Source organism: Haliotis rufescens, unplaced genomic scaffold, assembly GCF_023055435.1.
Source record: "Haliotis rufescens isolate VD_foot unplaced genomic scaffold, xgHalRufe1.0.p SCAF_15, whole genome shotgun sequence".
NCBI lineage: Eukaryota > Metazoa > Mollusca > Gastropoda > Lepetellida > Haliotidae > Haliotis > Haliotis rufescens.
Genome location: NW_025963835.1, coordinates 4,759,078 through 4,775,681, shown reverse-complemented (window position 1 = coordinate 4,775,681; position 16,604 = coordinate 4,759,078). Strand labels below are relative to the sequence as shown.

The 16,604-nt window shown below is 40.9% G+C and overlaps 1 protein-coding gene across 1 annotated transcript in view; it reads left to right on the top strand.

The window, feature by feature from the left end:
* The window catches only part of LOC124135015, a 31,298-nt gene extending 14,969 nt beyond the window's left edge, over positions 1–16,329 (top strand). Inside the window, exons 10-23 of the mRNA XM_048396063.1 lie at positions 269–483; positions 3,742–4,691; positions 5,475–6,663; positions 7,097–8,490; positions 8,639–9,290; positions 9,449–9,565; positions 9,709–10,016; positions 10,234–10,341; positions 10,782–10,938; positions 11,193–11,376; positions 11,559–13,165; positions 13,367–14,626; positions 14,886–15,410; positions 15,865–16,329. Coding sequence (XP_048252020.1) covers positions 269–483; positions 3,742–4,691; positions 5,475–6,663; positions 7,097–8,490; positions 8,639–9,290; positions 9,449–9,565; positions 9,709–10,016; positions 10,234–10,341; positions 10,782–10,938; positions 11,193–11,376; positions 11,559–13,165; positions 13,367–14,626; positions 14,886–15,410; positions 15,865–16,130 — 8,932 coding nt within the window. The 3' untranslated portion in view covers positions 16,131–16,329. The remainder of the gene's footprint in view (positions 1–268; positions 484–3,741; positions 4,692–5,474; positions 6,664–7,096; positions 8,491–8,638; positions 9,291–9,448; positions 9,566–9,708; positions 10,017–10,233; positions 10,342–10,781; positions 10,939–11,192; positions 11,377–11,558; positions 13,166–13,366; positions 14,627–14,885; positions 15,411–15,864) is intronic.
* Positions 16,330–16,604: the final 275 nt, after the last annotated feature.

The following is a 16,604-nucleotide window of genomic DNA, read 5'->3' as shown; positions in this document are numbered from 1 at the left end:
GTGGTTTTTTTAAGAAATCACGCATTTTCTGAAGTCAGTATGGCAAATTAAACCATTTGACCATTTACAGGAGTCTTTTATCTGTTGCAAACCGAAATTGTTTCAGATTTGGTAAAAAAAGCATAACTTTGCATTAAATCTTATTCAATGTCACAGGAACTTTTGTTGTTCAGTATATACTTTACTGCCATTTTACATGTATTTTCCTGATGTTAGCAAGTGCAAGAGATGCTAGTTTGGCATCAGCCAAAGTATTTTGCTTATCTAGGATTTGTCTCAACCTTTCTGCAACCGGAGGAGGCTTCTTCAAATATCAGGACTTTGACGGACAGCATAAAGGAACCGAGATCTACAGTCACCAGACTTCCACTAAACAGCTATGTTTCCGTTATGATATCGGTAAACCTGTGCACTGCTCCAAGCTCAGTACAAGCAGCTGTGTGTCACAACCACTTGAACTATCAACTAGGATAACCAGAACTGGTAAGCAAAATGCAATTCATTTATCAGCCTTACTGTCCTCTTATTCCAATTATTCTTATTGTTTGTTGTTTCACGCCACACGCAGCAATATTCCAGATAAATGACGGAGGTCTGTTACTAATCGAGTCTTGACCAGACAATCCAGTGATTAACATCATGAACATCGATCCACGTAGTTGGGATACGATGACATGCATTAACCAAGTCAGCGAGTCTGACCACCCGTTCCGTTAGTCGCATCGTATGACAAGCTTTATTGCCTTTGACAGCAAGCATGGGTAGCTGAAAACTTATTCTACCCAAGATCTTCACGGGTAGAAATGTATGCAAATACAATAGACTAGTACAGTCAATGAGTATGCATCTTCCCGAGGCAAGTGAGTTAACTGACTATAAAAGTCCAGTTCAACCCTTGCCGAACTAGGCTGGTATTATGGAGTTACATTATGGCTGGGCTAACGAGTCTATGCATAGTCCAATCAAAATCGCGCACCGAAATCCAAAATCTGATTCGTTAAGTGTCATGCAGATTTCGGTCGACTGCAGGATTTGCAAAGCATGTGCACCGCTAACTCGTTGTCAACAGATATTTTCTATATCTTTTCATGCTTTTAATCAATGTGCTCACGTGATTTGATGCACTTCGCGATGTAAGACTCGTTTGATCACAATATAGATCTTGAATATCGATCTGATCGTCTTGACTGGGCGCCACCGTTTTGTTTGAATCAAATGCAAGTGATACGAGAGGTTGAATCTGACTGCAATAGTCAATAGGAGAGGTATAGAAAGGACATAACTCGTAATAGCCACTGGTGGCGCTACGATCGAACCCAGGAATTCCAGCCAAGTTCGGCAAGGAGGGAAACTGGACTTTAACTGGACTCAGTTAACTCCCTTGCCTCGGGAAGATGATGAGTATGTTGCTATGCCACATTTAAAAATACTCCTGCGGGTGGGTGACGGGTATATGTGTGGCCAATCAAATAACATCTACTGATCCTATTGATGTTCAATGTCTATAAACGCTGATATCCGTCTTTTCTCGGCAGCCGGCAAACAGTTAATCCCCACCATGTGTGTTTAAGACGAGGGGTCGTCTCAAATATAAGTCTGTCAGTGATGGTCCCCAGTAGTCCGGCCTCAGAAGAAAGTGTTTTTGTTCAACATTTTATTTCCATTGATATTGTTTTAAAAGTAAAGATTCAAGTATATCCATATACAAATTGTGCAATATCACATACATACACATTTACAAACTACATTTGTATATATTTCAAATTATACTTTTATTAGATAAAAATGCACACAAAAATACAATACAATACACCAGTAATGCTTTTCCCATTGTATTACAAAAAGTTTCTTTATTTATCGATGTATAATATGACTTCTGTACATACATTCACAATTCACAAACCAACAAGATACGACACTGCGTCATGGTACTGGTATTTTGATTTCTGATTTGTAGTCAGAAGTCGCTTCTCTTTCAAGAGCGTGTTCCAAATTCCGATACCGCCTCTTTTTTGGCGGCATCAAACTACCAGACTGCAGCTGCATGATTACAATCTCATTACTGTCCTGCTCAAATTGGATAATTTCAATGAATTTATACAGGTTTGGGTGACTGCGTCCAAGCCTCTTTAGGTTGGAGTGCCAACCTTCAAGATGGTTGGTTGTACGTGGACCAGTGGTATGGAAGTGATTCCACAAAGCACAGTTGTTTTTTGCCCACCCATTGCTCGGTCACATAGCCTGCAAAGTTCACCCACACGTCGTGTCAAAGAAGGTGTGGTATTTTGATTGAAGTCCATACACAAGGGGAACCATCTTGTTGTCCCCAAAGGCATGGACCGTGTAGAGCCGATAATACAAGGATGGACACATGTTGAACGTTCCATCACAGTTGAAATTTGTAGCTGAGGACAAATGGCGGAGATTCTCAACGGTGGCAAAGATGAGAATATTTTTGTCAGGGCTGGAATGTAGCAGGAAGTCATCGTTTGGTCGAGGCATATTGGACGGGAATGTTGACGTCGGATCGTATTTTTGGCAAGGCTGGGATGTTCTTGGCTCTCGACATGTAGAGGGTGTTGCGGATACTTTGGTCTCAGTTCTGAAACAGAAGCAAAATAATAAATATACAATGACCAACAAAGTATAACAATGTGAATCTTATCTGTGAATCCTCGTTTTGGATCATTTTTACACAAAAGGACAGTTTCACTTGCATACTTAGATAAATAACTCAACTGTACAATGTAATAACTAAATATACAAAATTGTACAATGTATGGCGTACTTACTTGACAATTCCTCTTTGTACAGTGTGGGAATAGGCTTTGACTATGTGCGCACTGTATTCTTCAAATTTGCCAGCAATTTGTCAACAGTAATCTTATCTTCATCAGGTAAATGATTGTGAACATTACTGTATTTGGTCACGAGATCATCTTGAAATTGGTTCACCCCCAGCATAAAATCTTGAGATGCCCCCCTAATCCCTCTATTGTTTGACCAATTAGTACGCCTGGGCGATTTTACTACTAAGACAAAAGGTGCCGGACAAGTAGGATGCCCCCCTACAGACTTCCCTGGGCATATTCGTTAGATTAGAATAGTCGTGGGCGGCCCTGCAGTCCAATGCACCGCACAGTTGTGTTCGTGAAGCAAGCCAGAAGCCTATAATCGTGGGTTGGAACCCTGGTTTGCCTTGATTATATTTGTAGGCTTGCCAGCACAATACCCTGCATCACTTAAGGCTTTCCTCTCTCAACAAGCTAAAACGCCATGCTATAATTGTACTACTTGAAGCAGTGTTCAAACCCTACTCACCCAACTCCACATTATAATTAGAATATCCCTAGTTCTTTAGCAGAGGAGGATGCACACTCGTAAACGCGTCTAGAAGCGCTTGTACTGAACTTGAAAAACTGACATTGCGGTGGTCAACCCTGCTTCTCAATAGGGCAAAACAAACTCGATGTTCTTTCTCGATGTTTTTTTAATTTTTTTACCTGACGGGTTTTAACGTTGTTTACATGCCCAATAAAGTACTCCTCCTTTCTTACTCTGGTGTTTAAATTTCCAACCAAATCTGCAGGCCCTGTTTTTTCCTTCATGGACAGAAAACCTGCTCTGCTTAAATGAGGCATTCACAAAATTCAATGCCTATTTTCAGGAAGGGACATATAAGGACATAATATGCATTACAAGTCATATAGATGTCATAGAATGTTATTCTCCTATTTGAAGGTTTGTTGAACATACACACCACTGGCTGGGCGGATCCGATTCCAAAAGGTGGAAAGTCTGATGCTGCATCTGGTTTGATCTTCACCAAACTACAAGTTCTCGAGACTGCACACAAAGGAAACAGTATCGACGTAATACAAACATCATTGAAAGATCTTGATTTTAAATATGATAATACGTTTCAATTGGACAAACCTATCCAACTGCCAATGAAAGATGGCCTCTATGCAGTCATTTTGGAAGTTCATGACAGGGCTAAAAACATCCAACATGTGCGGCGATTGGTGCTGTATGACAGCTCTTCACAATTGATGAAAATGCCCACAAAGCCTCTGCAGGTTGTATCTGCATCACCCAAAACTGGCTACAAGTGGCAGACAAACCTCGGACATATTTGCATTGACTATAAAGGGCGTTACTTCAACAATGAAATGAGAGTAAACAATCCTTTGGATCCAGTCTCTCCCCAGGTAGAAGTGGAAACTGACTATGACCAAACTGCTGGGATCCTTCCGATATCTGGAACTCCAAACGTTGATGGTATCATTAAGGCAAAGTATTCTGTCTCTGCAGACCACGCTGCCCAATCAGACTGGACGCACGTTCCACACTTCACAAACCAATCACTATGCATTTCCCCCAAACTGCACGATGGGCAAACTTTCAACATATCATTACAAATGACGGACATTGTTAACAACTCTCTTGTGGAATCTGTATGGGTTTACATTGACTCGACTGTTCCTGATATATCAAACATGTGGCTTGTAAAGGATGGAAACAAGCAGGTGTATGTCCACGATAGTCTTGACCTGTCTACCATGGTGCTTCAGTTTGATGTCATCGACCCTCACAGTGGCGTCAAAACTGTTGAATGGTATCTTGGCACAGCGGACTCTTCAGAAGATCTTGGACATGGTGTGCTGCCATCGGGGAAACTGAATGGAACGGTAGGAACAACATCACAACACATTTCATTCAATATATTAGTTGGTTTATTTCATAATATCCTCCATAATCGTGTATAATCGTGTGGTCATTCACTGTATTAAGCTGTGCATCTTAGAATCATTATCCATGATCATGTCACATCTTCATTTTATTATCATTAATGTCCTGGGCCCATTCTCCACAATCATTTATATTGTTGTCTGGCTGACATTATACCATTCTTTCATGATCGAAATGAGTAGTGATATCACAAGCGCTCTTTTTGTCTTAAATCCTCCAAGCTAAAGTAAATTCAAACAATTCTTCTGGTATGCACAGTCGAATAGGTAATGGGTATAGGGAATTTATCAAAAATAGATTTGGAAACAAAAATATAATTTAAAATAATATAATACAATATGATATAACTCGGGGATGGAAAATTATAGACTGAATGTCAGAATATCAAAGAAACATCTTTTTGTATAAAATGACAAGAAAACCAATTTATTATTTGTTGCTTGTTGCATAGGTTAATGTGATTGATTTGGCGATTTTCGTTAACTGTGTTTGGGGCTAATGTATTAGAAAGTTAAATAATAATTAATGACAGTTTAGTGCAAACTTTTAGTGCAAACAGGTGTTTTCCCTGACTGACCATAATAGAAGATATGGTGTTCGTTGTGTCTTTTTTGGTTAAAAAGTGGATCTAGTGGAGTAAAATATACAGATACCCGTTATTGTTTTATCTAATAATTAGATCAAGTCATTATTAAGCGAAATCAATTATTTTATATTCCCAGTCATGTCCAACTAATTCCAAGTGCTACTGTCCCACCATTGGAGAGTGCCAGTTACACAACTACACTGTTCCACTGAACAGCCTGGTGGCTAACAAGACAAATGATGCTCAGCACAACCAGGCCTTCTACTTCACAGTGGTGGCAACGAATGGAGCAGACCTTCGGATCATCGACCACCTTGACATCCTTGTGGACGCATCTCCACCTGAAGCAGGGATCGTTAAAGAAGGAGCAGTGGACGGACAAGACGTGGACTACACAAGTGAAGATACTGTATTGGTAAACTGGGCAGGGTTTATTGACCACGAAAGTGGCATCAACCATTACCTGGTCAGCCTGGCCCCTACATGTCTGACACTGGATGAAATGAAGAACATAACAGAAACGTTGGAAGTTACAGAAGGCATCAATACTGCACAGTTCAAAATTAGGAAAGAGATGAACAAATATTATGCCACAGTTGTTGCCTTCAATGCCGCTCTTAGTCCTTCAACACCTTCGTGTTCTGATGGGATAATAAGGGATATCTCACCGCCGTCAGTTTACAATATCACACTTAGTTCTGCGCAAACATCACAGGAACATGTTGTTTGTCTGGATGGGGATCTCTGGCTTGTCACAAGAAATCTAACACGAAGACTGCTTGGAAAGACCAGTGAATGTGCACAGAGATGCAAATCAAAGTCCACATCAATAATGGGTCAAATGTTACCAAAGATCTTAAACATCTTGAATGATACCGAAATTGATGATAGTTACTGTAGAGATCTTCCTTCACTCGATGGCTCCCTAATTTTTCTTCCCTCTGACAAGATAGTCTACCACTGGAACTGCTCTGAGATGGAAAGTCAAATGCGAGATTTCTCAGTAGGATTCGGATCTGACAAGTCAACAGCTCATGACCCAGATATCCTGGACTATGCATCCAGTAAAGGACATCACTTCTTTAAGCTTAACCATGTTGGCATTGCTGGGAAGAACACCTTTTACATCTTTCTAAAGGCAATGAACAAGGCTGGATTATCATCAGTTGCAACATTTGGGCCAGTGATGATTGACAATACACCCCCTATAATAACTGGGAAAGTATTACCAATACTAAGTGGAAAGTTTGTCATAATCAAATGGGATAACGATACATTCTCTGACCAGGAACAGGACTCAACATTTACAGTTCTCTTCAGAATTAGTAAGTTTTGTTTGTTTGTTTCTTGCTTTACGCCGCACTTAGTAATATTCCAGCTATATGACGACGGTCTGTAAATAATCGAGTCTGGAACAGACAATCCAGTGATTGATATTATGAGCATCGATCCACGCAATTGGAATACGATGACATGCATCAACCAAGTCAGTGAACCTGACCACCCAATCCTCTTACGAGTCGCTTTTTACAGCAAGCATGGGTTGCTGCAGATCTATTCTCCCCCGGATCTTCGCGGGTCAGAATCAGTTAGTGGATAAAATTATTCCTACAGATATATGTCGACTTGTCACTTCTGGCTAATTATCAGTCTTCCAATAGAAAACCCAATGTAAAGGAAATTGTGACTTGTAATGTACAAAGCATTATTTGTAACATCAATCAATGTTGGTTATACTTCGAAAACATTTCCTTTCAGTGCACGATGGACAACGTGTTACACCTATTCTCCAAACTCCAAAGCAGATCACGGAATCATGTCAGATCCAGGGTCATGCTGGTTGCATCAGATATCCACTCGAACGACTGCAAGAGATGGACTCGGAGCTTAACAAACCATTTCTGTTTGAACTGTATGTATACAATTCTGCTGGCCATTTCACTATCGTCAACACAGAGAAGATTACAGTGCCATCCAGATTCCCACCAGGACATGGGCTAGTGTATGACATTGACCCAATGCATGAGGGTCGGAAGGATGATGTTGACTTTCATTCGTCACTAAGGAAGTCCTGTGTCAGGTGGAATGGCTTCAGTCATCACCGAGATGTCCAGTTTGAAGTGGCGCTAGGGTCTTCTGCAAATGGAAGTGACATTAGTCCATTCAGAGTTGCAAATGGCACAAGCATATGTATAACGTCATCCAGTTTCAAGCCACGTATTAAGTATTATGCAACAGTAAGGGCAACATGCTCGGGTGGATCATCGTATGCTTCATCCGATGGTTTCATCATTATTGATCAGCCAACAAGTGACCAATTTATCCTTGAAGTCTTTGATGGAGTAGCATGTGGCGATCAAAGTTATGGCACATCTGGATTGGACCCAGAAACAGATAAAAAGTTAGACAGCAACTTCACTAGGGTTTACAAACCTTCTGCATCTCTCCATATTGGTCACACATACATTGTTGAGTTTGAAAATTCCATAACTGGCAACATTTCAATGGATGATGTTCTTTTAATGTCAAACATAAACACTGATGGAAAGAAGGACATGGACACATATCAGTTTGTACCTTTGACGCATTACCCTCGGTTCTACATTAACTCTGCTGATGACATAACCAACTCAACTATTCACATGTGCTCTCTAGACATTGATTACACGTTGTCTAAGAACAGAGTATCATCTTACTGGACATATGCTGGTCCATTGAAGGTGTTAACAACTCATTTTGAAGCTGCCCTCAAGGAAAGAATGCACTGCGAAAACCGAACACAATGTTATAAAACTCTATCTACCATTATTGTTGATAGTGGCACTGACTATGCAGACTTCACGAATATGGTCCTAGGACATGGCAAGGTGTATCAAGTGTTTGTGAGACCTTGTTTTGACACAGTGTGTTTACCATGGAAATCTTCAGATGGAGTAAAGGTCGTTTCTGGACTGCAAAAAGTAACAACATCGTCGTCATTCAACAGTAGCTCTACATCTTCTTGCCATGCTATGACAATTCATGTTGACAGTGTCAAATGTGAAGAGGAACCGGGAGATTCAAAGACAATCATCTATCAGTGGGCTGCTTCAGACAAACATAACAACCCATTCACATCCTGGAAAACTGACCAGTCACTCGCCAAAGGACAGGTAATACACATGCTTGTTATATATCTGACGCATGGTAGTGACCATGTTACCTTTTATTTATGGACATTGTTGAAACCATATTATGATGGGGGAATATTTGGTGGGGGGGGGGCATAAAATGTTACAACTATTTCTTTATGCTTTCCAGTCTGACGTCTGTCTGGAGGACCACGTTCAGTCTCACAGTATCATCAACATATGCGTCAGGGTCATATGTCCATCTGGCCTGTCTGATACATCCTGTCAGACTGTGCATCACACCAGAAAACAGGGGAACAGACTTGTTGAAGTTGATCAAAAGGATATCCAGGTGATAAGAGAAATGATAGACAAGCTGGAAACTCGTAATCTTGCTTCTTTTGACACTGATGTTGCTGAATCAAAGATTAAACTGGCCGGTGTAATAGATGGAATAGAAGGCAGGATGTCCACCTGGTATCTGATGACAGAACCTCATATTCCAAATGACTGTGAAGCTGATGACAAATGCATCACAAGTGTAGATGCTGTAGGGCCTGTTGCTTATTTTCACGGTCTAGAGTTACTGGACAGTGTGAAATATTACATATGTATACATAGCGTTCCTACTGGACAAAATAATTCAAGAATATCAGAATGTGGGGACGGTGTTATCATAGATGACCTTCCCCCTACAAAAGGAGAAGTCTATGTAATCAACCAACAGAATGGCTTTCTAACAGAAGGAGATGTTTTGGAGATAGCTTGGTCGGGATTTAGTGACCATGAATCATATTTCAAGGACACAGATTCAGGCATTGCTCATTTCTCATATGCCATAGGTGAGTAGTATGGACATATATATTTACTTTTGAAACATTGCTTAAGGAAAGTTAAATTCATAATTTATTTACATATTACATAGTGACAACGTGTATAGACGGGAATTGTTTCTTTTGTCAACAACAATCCAAAATTAAATTGTTTACATGTGTCAAAGGTACCTATCCAGGGGGGCAGGATGCTCAGCCCTTCACAAGAGTTGGCCTAGTACACAACGCAATCATTTCAAAAATCATCTTGGAAAATGGTAAAACCTACTACACGACAGTGAAAGGTATGTCAAGACCGAAAACCTGATATGAAAATTACATTATCTTTAAAAAGTAGGTTGAATAATTATGCTTTACATATGGAACATATCATAAAAGGGTGGATGCTTTGCCAACATCATGTCTGTTGATCATTGGGTTCTTTCAGCTTATGACCGACTTGGACACTCAACATCAGCAACATCTGGTGCTGTTCTGGTTGATGTTACACCACCTAAGACAGGCGACATCTTCATTGGTGACATTCTTGACAGCCATAGTGTGGTGTCAGGAGACAGGCTGACTGTCCATTGGGCCGGATTCGAAGATCCTGAGTCTGGCATCCTGTCAACATATCTCTCTATAGGATCGACCAGCACCGGAACACTGTCACCATTCATGAAATATTCAGGAACATTTGCAGACCTCCATATGAATGGATTCATAGATGGCCATGAGTATTTTGCTAGAATAATGGTACAATAAGTTACATGTTCAGATTCTGCCTATAGATTTCACCTATGAGTATGTACCGATATATATCTCCACAAATAGATGTAATATTGCTGATGTGGCTTAAAGGAATATTGATTCATTCATGTACTGATATATACACATACGATGTCTACAATATAATGGGACCCGTGAAATATATAATCATATTTTAGCATTCAAACACACATGCTTTCTGAAGGTAACAAACCAAGCTGGCTTGACTTCAATGGCAGTGTCCAACAGCTTCACCGTGGACACGTCGCCGCCTACAAATGGTGTTGTTACAGATGGTAGAAAAACAAACCAGGTAGGCCCTGTGTCCTATACTGAGCAAATGATCATTATACTCAACGTTTTACATGTAACTTGAATGAAGATATGCTGGGTTAAATCACAAGGACATGAAGCATTATATTATTAACGATAATTGGGTGTAAAAATGTGTGCAATGAATAATGTCTATAATTCATATTGCCAGTAAGAAACCATACAATTGCAATTACAACTGGTTGTATATCAATCACTCCACTCTATCAAGTACAAACACAGCAATTGGAAAGAGAACCTTATCAACCAGAAGCATATGAAAAATGTTCTTCTTCCTCAAAGCTTTTGAAATGAATTAATTGAGTTCACTTTCAAGTGGCTTTGAATACTTGTAGGTAGGAATTTCTGCATTATAGAAAATTCATTATCATGTATTTGTATACTGGCGTATATCAGTTTGTTATTTCGCACCTATTGCAGGTGGAGCTAGACTACCAGAGTTACACTGACATGTACAGTTGTCACTGGTCTGGATTTGATGATCCACACTCTGGGTTGTCCTCCTTCCTTGTTAGTCTAGGGACTCAGTCCTATCTGGATGATGTAGAGACAGAAACCCATGTTGGTCTTGGAACGGGTACATATATCAAACATTTCGTGCTCATATCGTGCTTGTATGTAGACAATGTTAAAGGTGTCTTTACTCATGTAAAAGTAATTAAGTCAGTTAATAACATCAATAAAAAAACATGTTTTATTTCCCTTCACAAACCCTAGATGGCAATACACAATGTGTCTTCAAGACATAAAAATACTACAAAAACTTGGCGTGAAAACTACAATTGTATGAAATGATGCAAAGATTTTTCTTTGACGCCTTGTCCTTTGCAGAAATGTCATGGACTGGAGACTTGCCTGTCGGGATAAAGCTCTACTGCAGTGTGAAGGCTTGTAACCATGCAGGTCTTTGCTCAAAAGCTGTATCAGATGGGATCATTCTCGACAACTCGCCTCCAGTACCTGGCATGGTCTTTGTGGGACATGATGGACGGCACCATAAATATCATGGACATGTGTAACTTTTACTAACTATTCATAGCTAGTTATGATCAGTTAATTCATTAAAAGTTAGAGTTCACCTTTACATTTAAGGACTTTCAAATGGCATTTACTTCCGAAATTGCAGATTATTTCGAACTAATTCTGGTACTGACTCCTTGCTCACATAACATAATATTTGCCATTCGTTCATTTCAGCTCAACTCTCTCTGCACGATGGTTTGGATTTGAGGACCCAGATACAGGAATCTACCACTTTGACTGGTGTATCGGAACATCTTCCAGAAAATGTGATGTACTTCCAAGTATCAACAACCTCCTTTCCGACTCAGTACTTAAAACAGGTCTCAAGCTGCCCTCTGGTCACCCCCTGTATGTTACTGTCAATGCAACAAACCCCGCAGGTCTAGTGGCCACGTCCACTTCAGACAGCTTCATCGTTGACGCATCCCCACCAGTAGCAACACAAAAACCTACGTTCACATCACCCTACTCTAAAAACATGTCTGCTGTGAATGTGCAGTGGGAGAACTCCATGCTTCATCTTCACTGGAAGTTCACAGACGCTGATAGTCCAATGCAAAGACACCTGGTGTCTCTGTCTACTCATCATGATGGAGAATCTGCTGTTGAAAGTATACACCTGGGCGCTCAGGACTCCACCATCATTCTCTTTGAAGCAGGGAATCTAATGAGAAGTGGAGATGTCTACACGGCCACTGTCACTGCCTGTAATGCTGCAGGTCTCTGCTCCACAGCCACAAGTAACCAGATTCGTATAGACTCTACTCCCCCACAACTGGGAGGATTCGAATCTCCAATGGTATGGGAAAGTATCACCGACACAGGTGTAACCAAGACACGTATCAACCTGAAATGGCTTGGCTTTACAGACACTGAATCAGGAATCAAGTCCTATCATATCTCTGTCAGTCGAACATATGATGGCAATGAGCTATCGAGAGGGGTTGTTCAGATAGTACATGACATGTACGCTACTAAACAATCAGCTTCCTTCATACTCAGTGATCAGATCAGAACTGGAGAAAATATAATCCTGACAATCTTAGCAACAAATACCGCTGGCCTATCAAGTGGAGTAGGAAAGGTGACGGTGGCAGTTGTTGCCACTGATGCGAAACATACAAAGGGGATGCTGGAACTCCAACGCCACTCATGCTCAGTTCATTACTGCACTGGGGACTGCACATGTGCTGTTTTCGGACAGCGTTGTCTGCTGACTTCATCACAGCCGAACTGCACTGATACAACCAGTAAACAGAAGAGTACCGACATAGTTGTACATCCTGGTCTTGAGGCGGATACAACAGTTACCAGCTCATCATCATGTCTAACTGCCCATTGGGAGGCCTCATCATCGCAGGTATTAAACTCAATCACTCGATTTCAATGGAGCATTGGGGAAAAAGGAAAATCACCAGGAGTTGGAATATTTGATCACAAAACTGAGTCTGTATGGCGGGAAATAGGGAAACGTACCAGGCTTATACACTGCCTTCCTCGGGGACGATCACTTCTGCATGGGACAGAATATATCGCTCAGGTGAAAGCCTGGTTTAGCTTCAGTGATTATGCTGTGTTCCAGTCTCATAGTTTCCTTGTTGACCACACACCACCTGCAGTTCAGAGGGCTAAGTCACTTCTGGATTCAGATGGGTCTTGTAAAAAAGATGAGGAATACTTTAGTCATGGACAAACCATAACAGCATGTTGGGAGGGAGTATTCAATGACACACAAACACCACTGACAGGCTTTGAAGTTTGGATTGGAACATCGCCTGAAGGTATGTTGAATATCTTTATTAAATTATGAACATAACTTCAGAACTGTGTAGAACACAAATTAATTTTAAACAAATATCGACACATCAATTCTAAAGGGTAACACTAAAACTACATCTACACCATAACATCATTCCACTAAATCTTATTCATTCACCCATGCATAGACTTGAAATACTACAACACTGTTTTCTCTTTTGTAGGTGATGACGTTATTCAGGCAACATCTATGGGTAATCAAACATCCTTTTCGATTCCTCTGCCACTCCTAAAAAGTGGCTCGAAATACTACAGTAGCATCAGGGCAACAAACCTGGCTGGTCTGCAGACTATAGCAGTGTCTGATGGTTTTGTAGTTGATGATGCACCACCTGTAGTTGGCATAGTCTTCAACACTGACCGCCACAAGAACATCGAGTTTCAGTCATCCAACACAACACTGAAGGCTTCGTGGCATGGATTTGAAGACTACCATTCCTATGTTCAGAGGTTTGAAATCGCAGTTTTGAAAGAAGGAGAACATGTCCTGGACTCTATGTTCAAGTATCGTGGAATAGAAAATGAGATCACCATAGAAAATCTGACACTTGAGGAGAAGAAGAGGTATCGTGTTGCAGTCAGAGCAGTTGATGCTGCAGGCATTGCTAGCAACACTGCTGAGTCTCCAAGTGTACTGATTGACACATCATCCCCCAAGGCATTTGAATGCACATCTTTTGTTGATAGGAAAGTGAATTCTACTGCACTTCAGTACAAATCTCTTCGACATGACTCCATTCAACTACATGTGTTTGAACATCTGCTGAAGGATACATTCTACCGAATGACACTGAAAGGCAACTTGGACATTCATGTGTCACGTGTCATTTTTACAGTTGGTAACCTTCAATTTCCAGCAAAATTTGAGAAGACATTCTCAGGAGTACAGGCCTCACACAGCTTCCTGGCCTCACGTTCTGGCCTCAGTAACATAAGTTTATCAATCACAGGGACAACTGTTTCAAATGCCTTCAATGTGACGCTTGGGGCGTGTCAAAACCTAGCAGAGACTGATCCAACAAATGGCATCACAGTTCGGCAAATCCGACCGTCTGTTGTTGCTGTTTGTGCCAGGGTAATAGATCATGAAAGTGGAACTAGAAGTGTGTGGCTTGGAGCAGGAACAAGCAAGGGAGGATACCAGATCCGTGCCTTGTCTCCAACGTCTGTCAGCAACCATGAAATGATTCTGGTGGAAGAGCCACATGGTAGCCCTGTTCATGTTACGGTGATGGCAGAGAACAATGCTGGTCTCAGAACCATCTTCACATCCAAGCCAATCACCATCGACCATACTCCACCAGACATGAGTGTTCCGTCAGGTACTCTGGAATATATAGTAGGATCTGATACTGTATCTATTCTGATGACCTGGGAGGTTCAGGATGTGGAAAGTGGAGTACACTCATGCCTATGTACATACGGTAAAATATGTTTTTATTTATTGTTTCTTAGCTTTACATAATAACATAATTACATTAGTAAATGCAAGGACAAGTGACACAGTTATATTGTTCAACACAAAGTCTTAAACTGTACACTTGCACTTTTAATGTGTGACTGGATTCTACATGTTCTACATATCAAAAGCATTTGAGTTTGGGTTTGGTGTTATTTAGACAAGACACACCACCAATTTTATGCATAGGCTTTTTCAACTTGTAAAACATTTACGTTTCACAGGAACACACCCTCTGTCCTATGATGATCACACGTGGAGAAGGTCACAGAGCTTGACTCACTGCGAACTGAAGAACATCTCTGCCCCTCATGACAGTGTTCTCCACGTGTGGGCCCGTTGCATAAACAACGTAAACTTGGAGACAGTTATCAAGTCACAGCTTCTGCATGTTGTATACCATCCTCCTGCACTCCCCATTGGATCTTTGAAACTTATAGTGGACAATCAGATATCTTCGGGGTCCCTCCCGTCCAACGTCCAGGGTTACACTGACCACGTAGAATTTGTTTGGAAGGATGGGGACACTTCTGACGTCGGGAGCTATGAATGTCGCCTTCTTGAACATGGTACGCCAGTAGCAGATTGGGTGTCTATGGGACAGAAGACGTACGCAACACTTGACGCACTGAGTCTCCAAGATGGACATGTGTATGAAATCCAGGTCCGCGCTGTGAATGGCAGGGTCCAGTACAGCAATATCCTCAACAGTACCATAACAGTCGAGAGCCGGTCGCCCTCGACCACAGGTGAGAATGTCCGTCATTCAGCAGGATGTTGCAGATGAAGACACCCTTGTGGCATAGGTTGTACGAGATATGATGGTAGACGTAACACTAGCTGTAGTGGAGGTTGTTACAGAAACAAACAGGCTAATTTATAACTGAAATATCACAAATAGCTACAGAAGCTTAACTACCAGCAACAATTTGTAGTAACCATGTTTCACTACTTTTTTCAAAAAAACATTGTGTATTCTTAATTATTCATTTTTATGATGATCAAAGTGTAACAGGGTCTGTGGTCCATCTTATGTGAAGGGAGAGATGTTGTGTGACATTGTCTCTGTTAAGACTTGTTGTATACGTCCTAAAATGTTAGTAAATCAACAAATAAGGTTGTGTTTGATCCATATGTTTCCAGAGCCTCCAACGCTCAACACTTCAAATCTGCCTATAAAATACTGTCATCTTGCATTTCCAGGGGCCGAGCCAAATATAACACTGGCGAACGGACACCTCATGGTAGACTGGGCAAGTGTGTTTGACGATTTCAACATGAAGACCGAATATGAAGTATCAGTTGGAACAAGACAAGGTTTCGCCGACATTGTTAGACAAATGTCTACCAAAGATACGTATCTGACAGAAACAACCTACACAAATGCACCTGGGGTCTTCCTAACTATCAAGGCAAAATCTGAAACTGGGAAATTTGGTATATATTCCCACTTTCTCTCTCTGAATTAGCCTCCAAACATACCTGACACAAGAAACGTTTGAAACGACTTGCCATGTTGATGTGTGTGACTGCTTCATATATATTTAGATTAAGATACATATAGTAATATTCAAGAACGTTTGTCGTTAACTAAAATTGTATTAATGAGAATATTGATGTAGCGTTGTTGTCACTTTGCTTTTTACAGAATAAACGGTTGCCATTTAATACACGAATTGCTGTGTTAAATACATTGTATATTCGAAACGTTCATATTATAATGGGCCACCTCGGAAGCGCACGATTCCATGCCACTATGGAGGGCATGCTTAAAGCCCCCATCAATGACGTCATATCGCATGGCTTGTGCATGAGCGTTTGAATGTCTCCAATAATTGCTGTGTTCAAACCTATATTTCATATATGGACGGTGTGCCCTTATATCTATATTTTCTCCGTGCACAGTTTCTTTATGTGGCTAGTATACACACACACACACACAC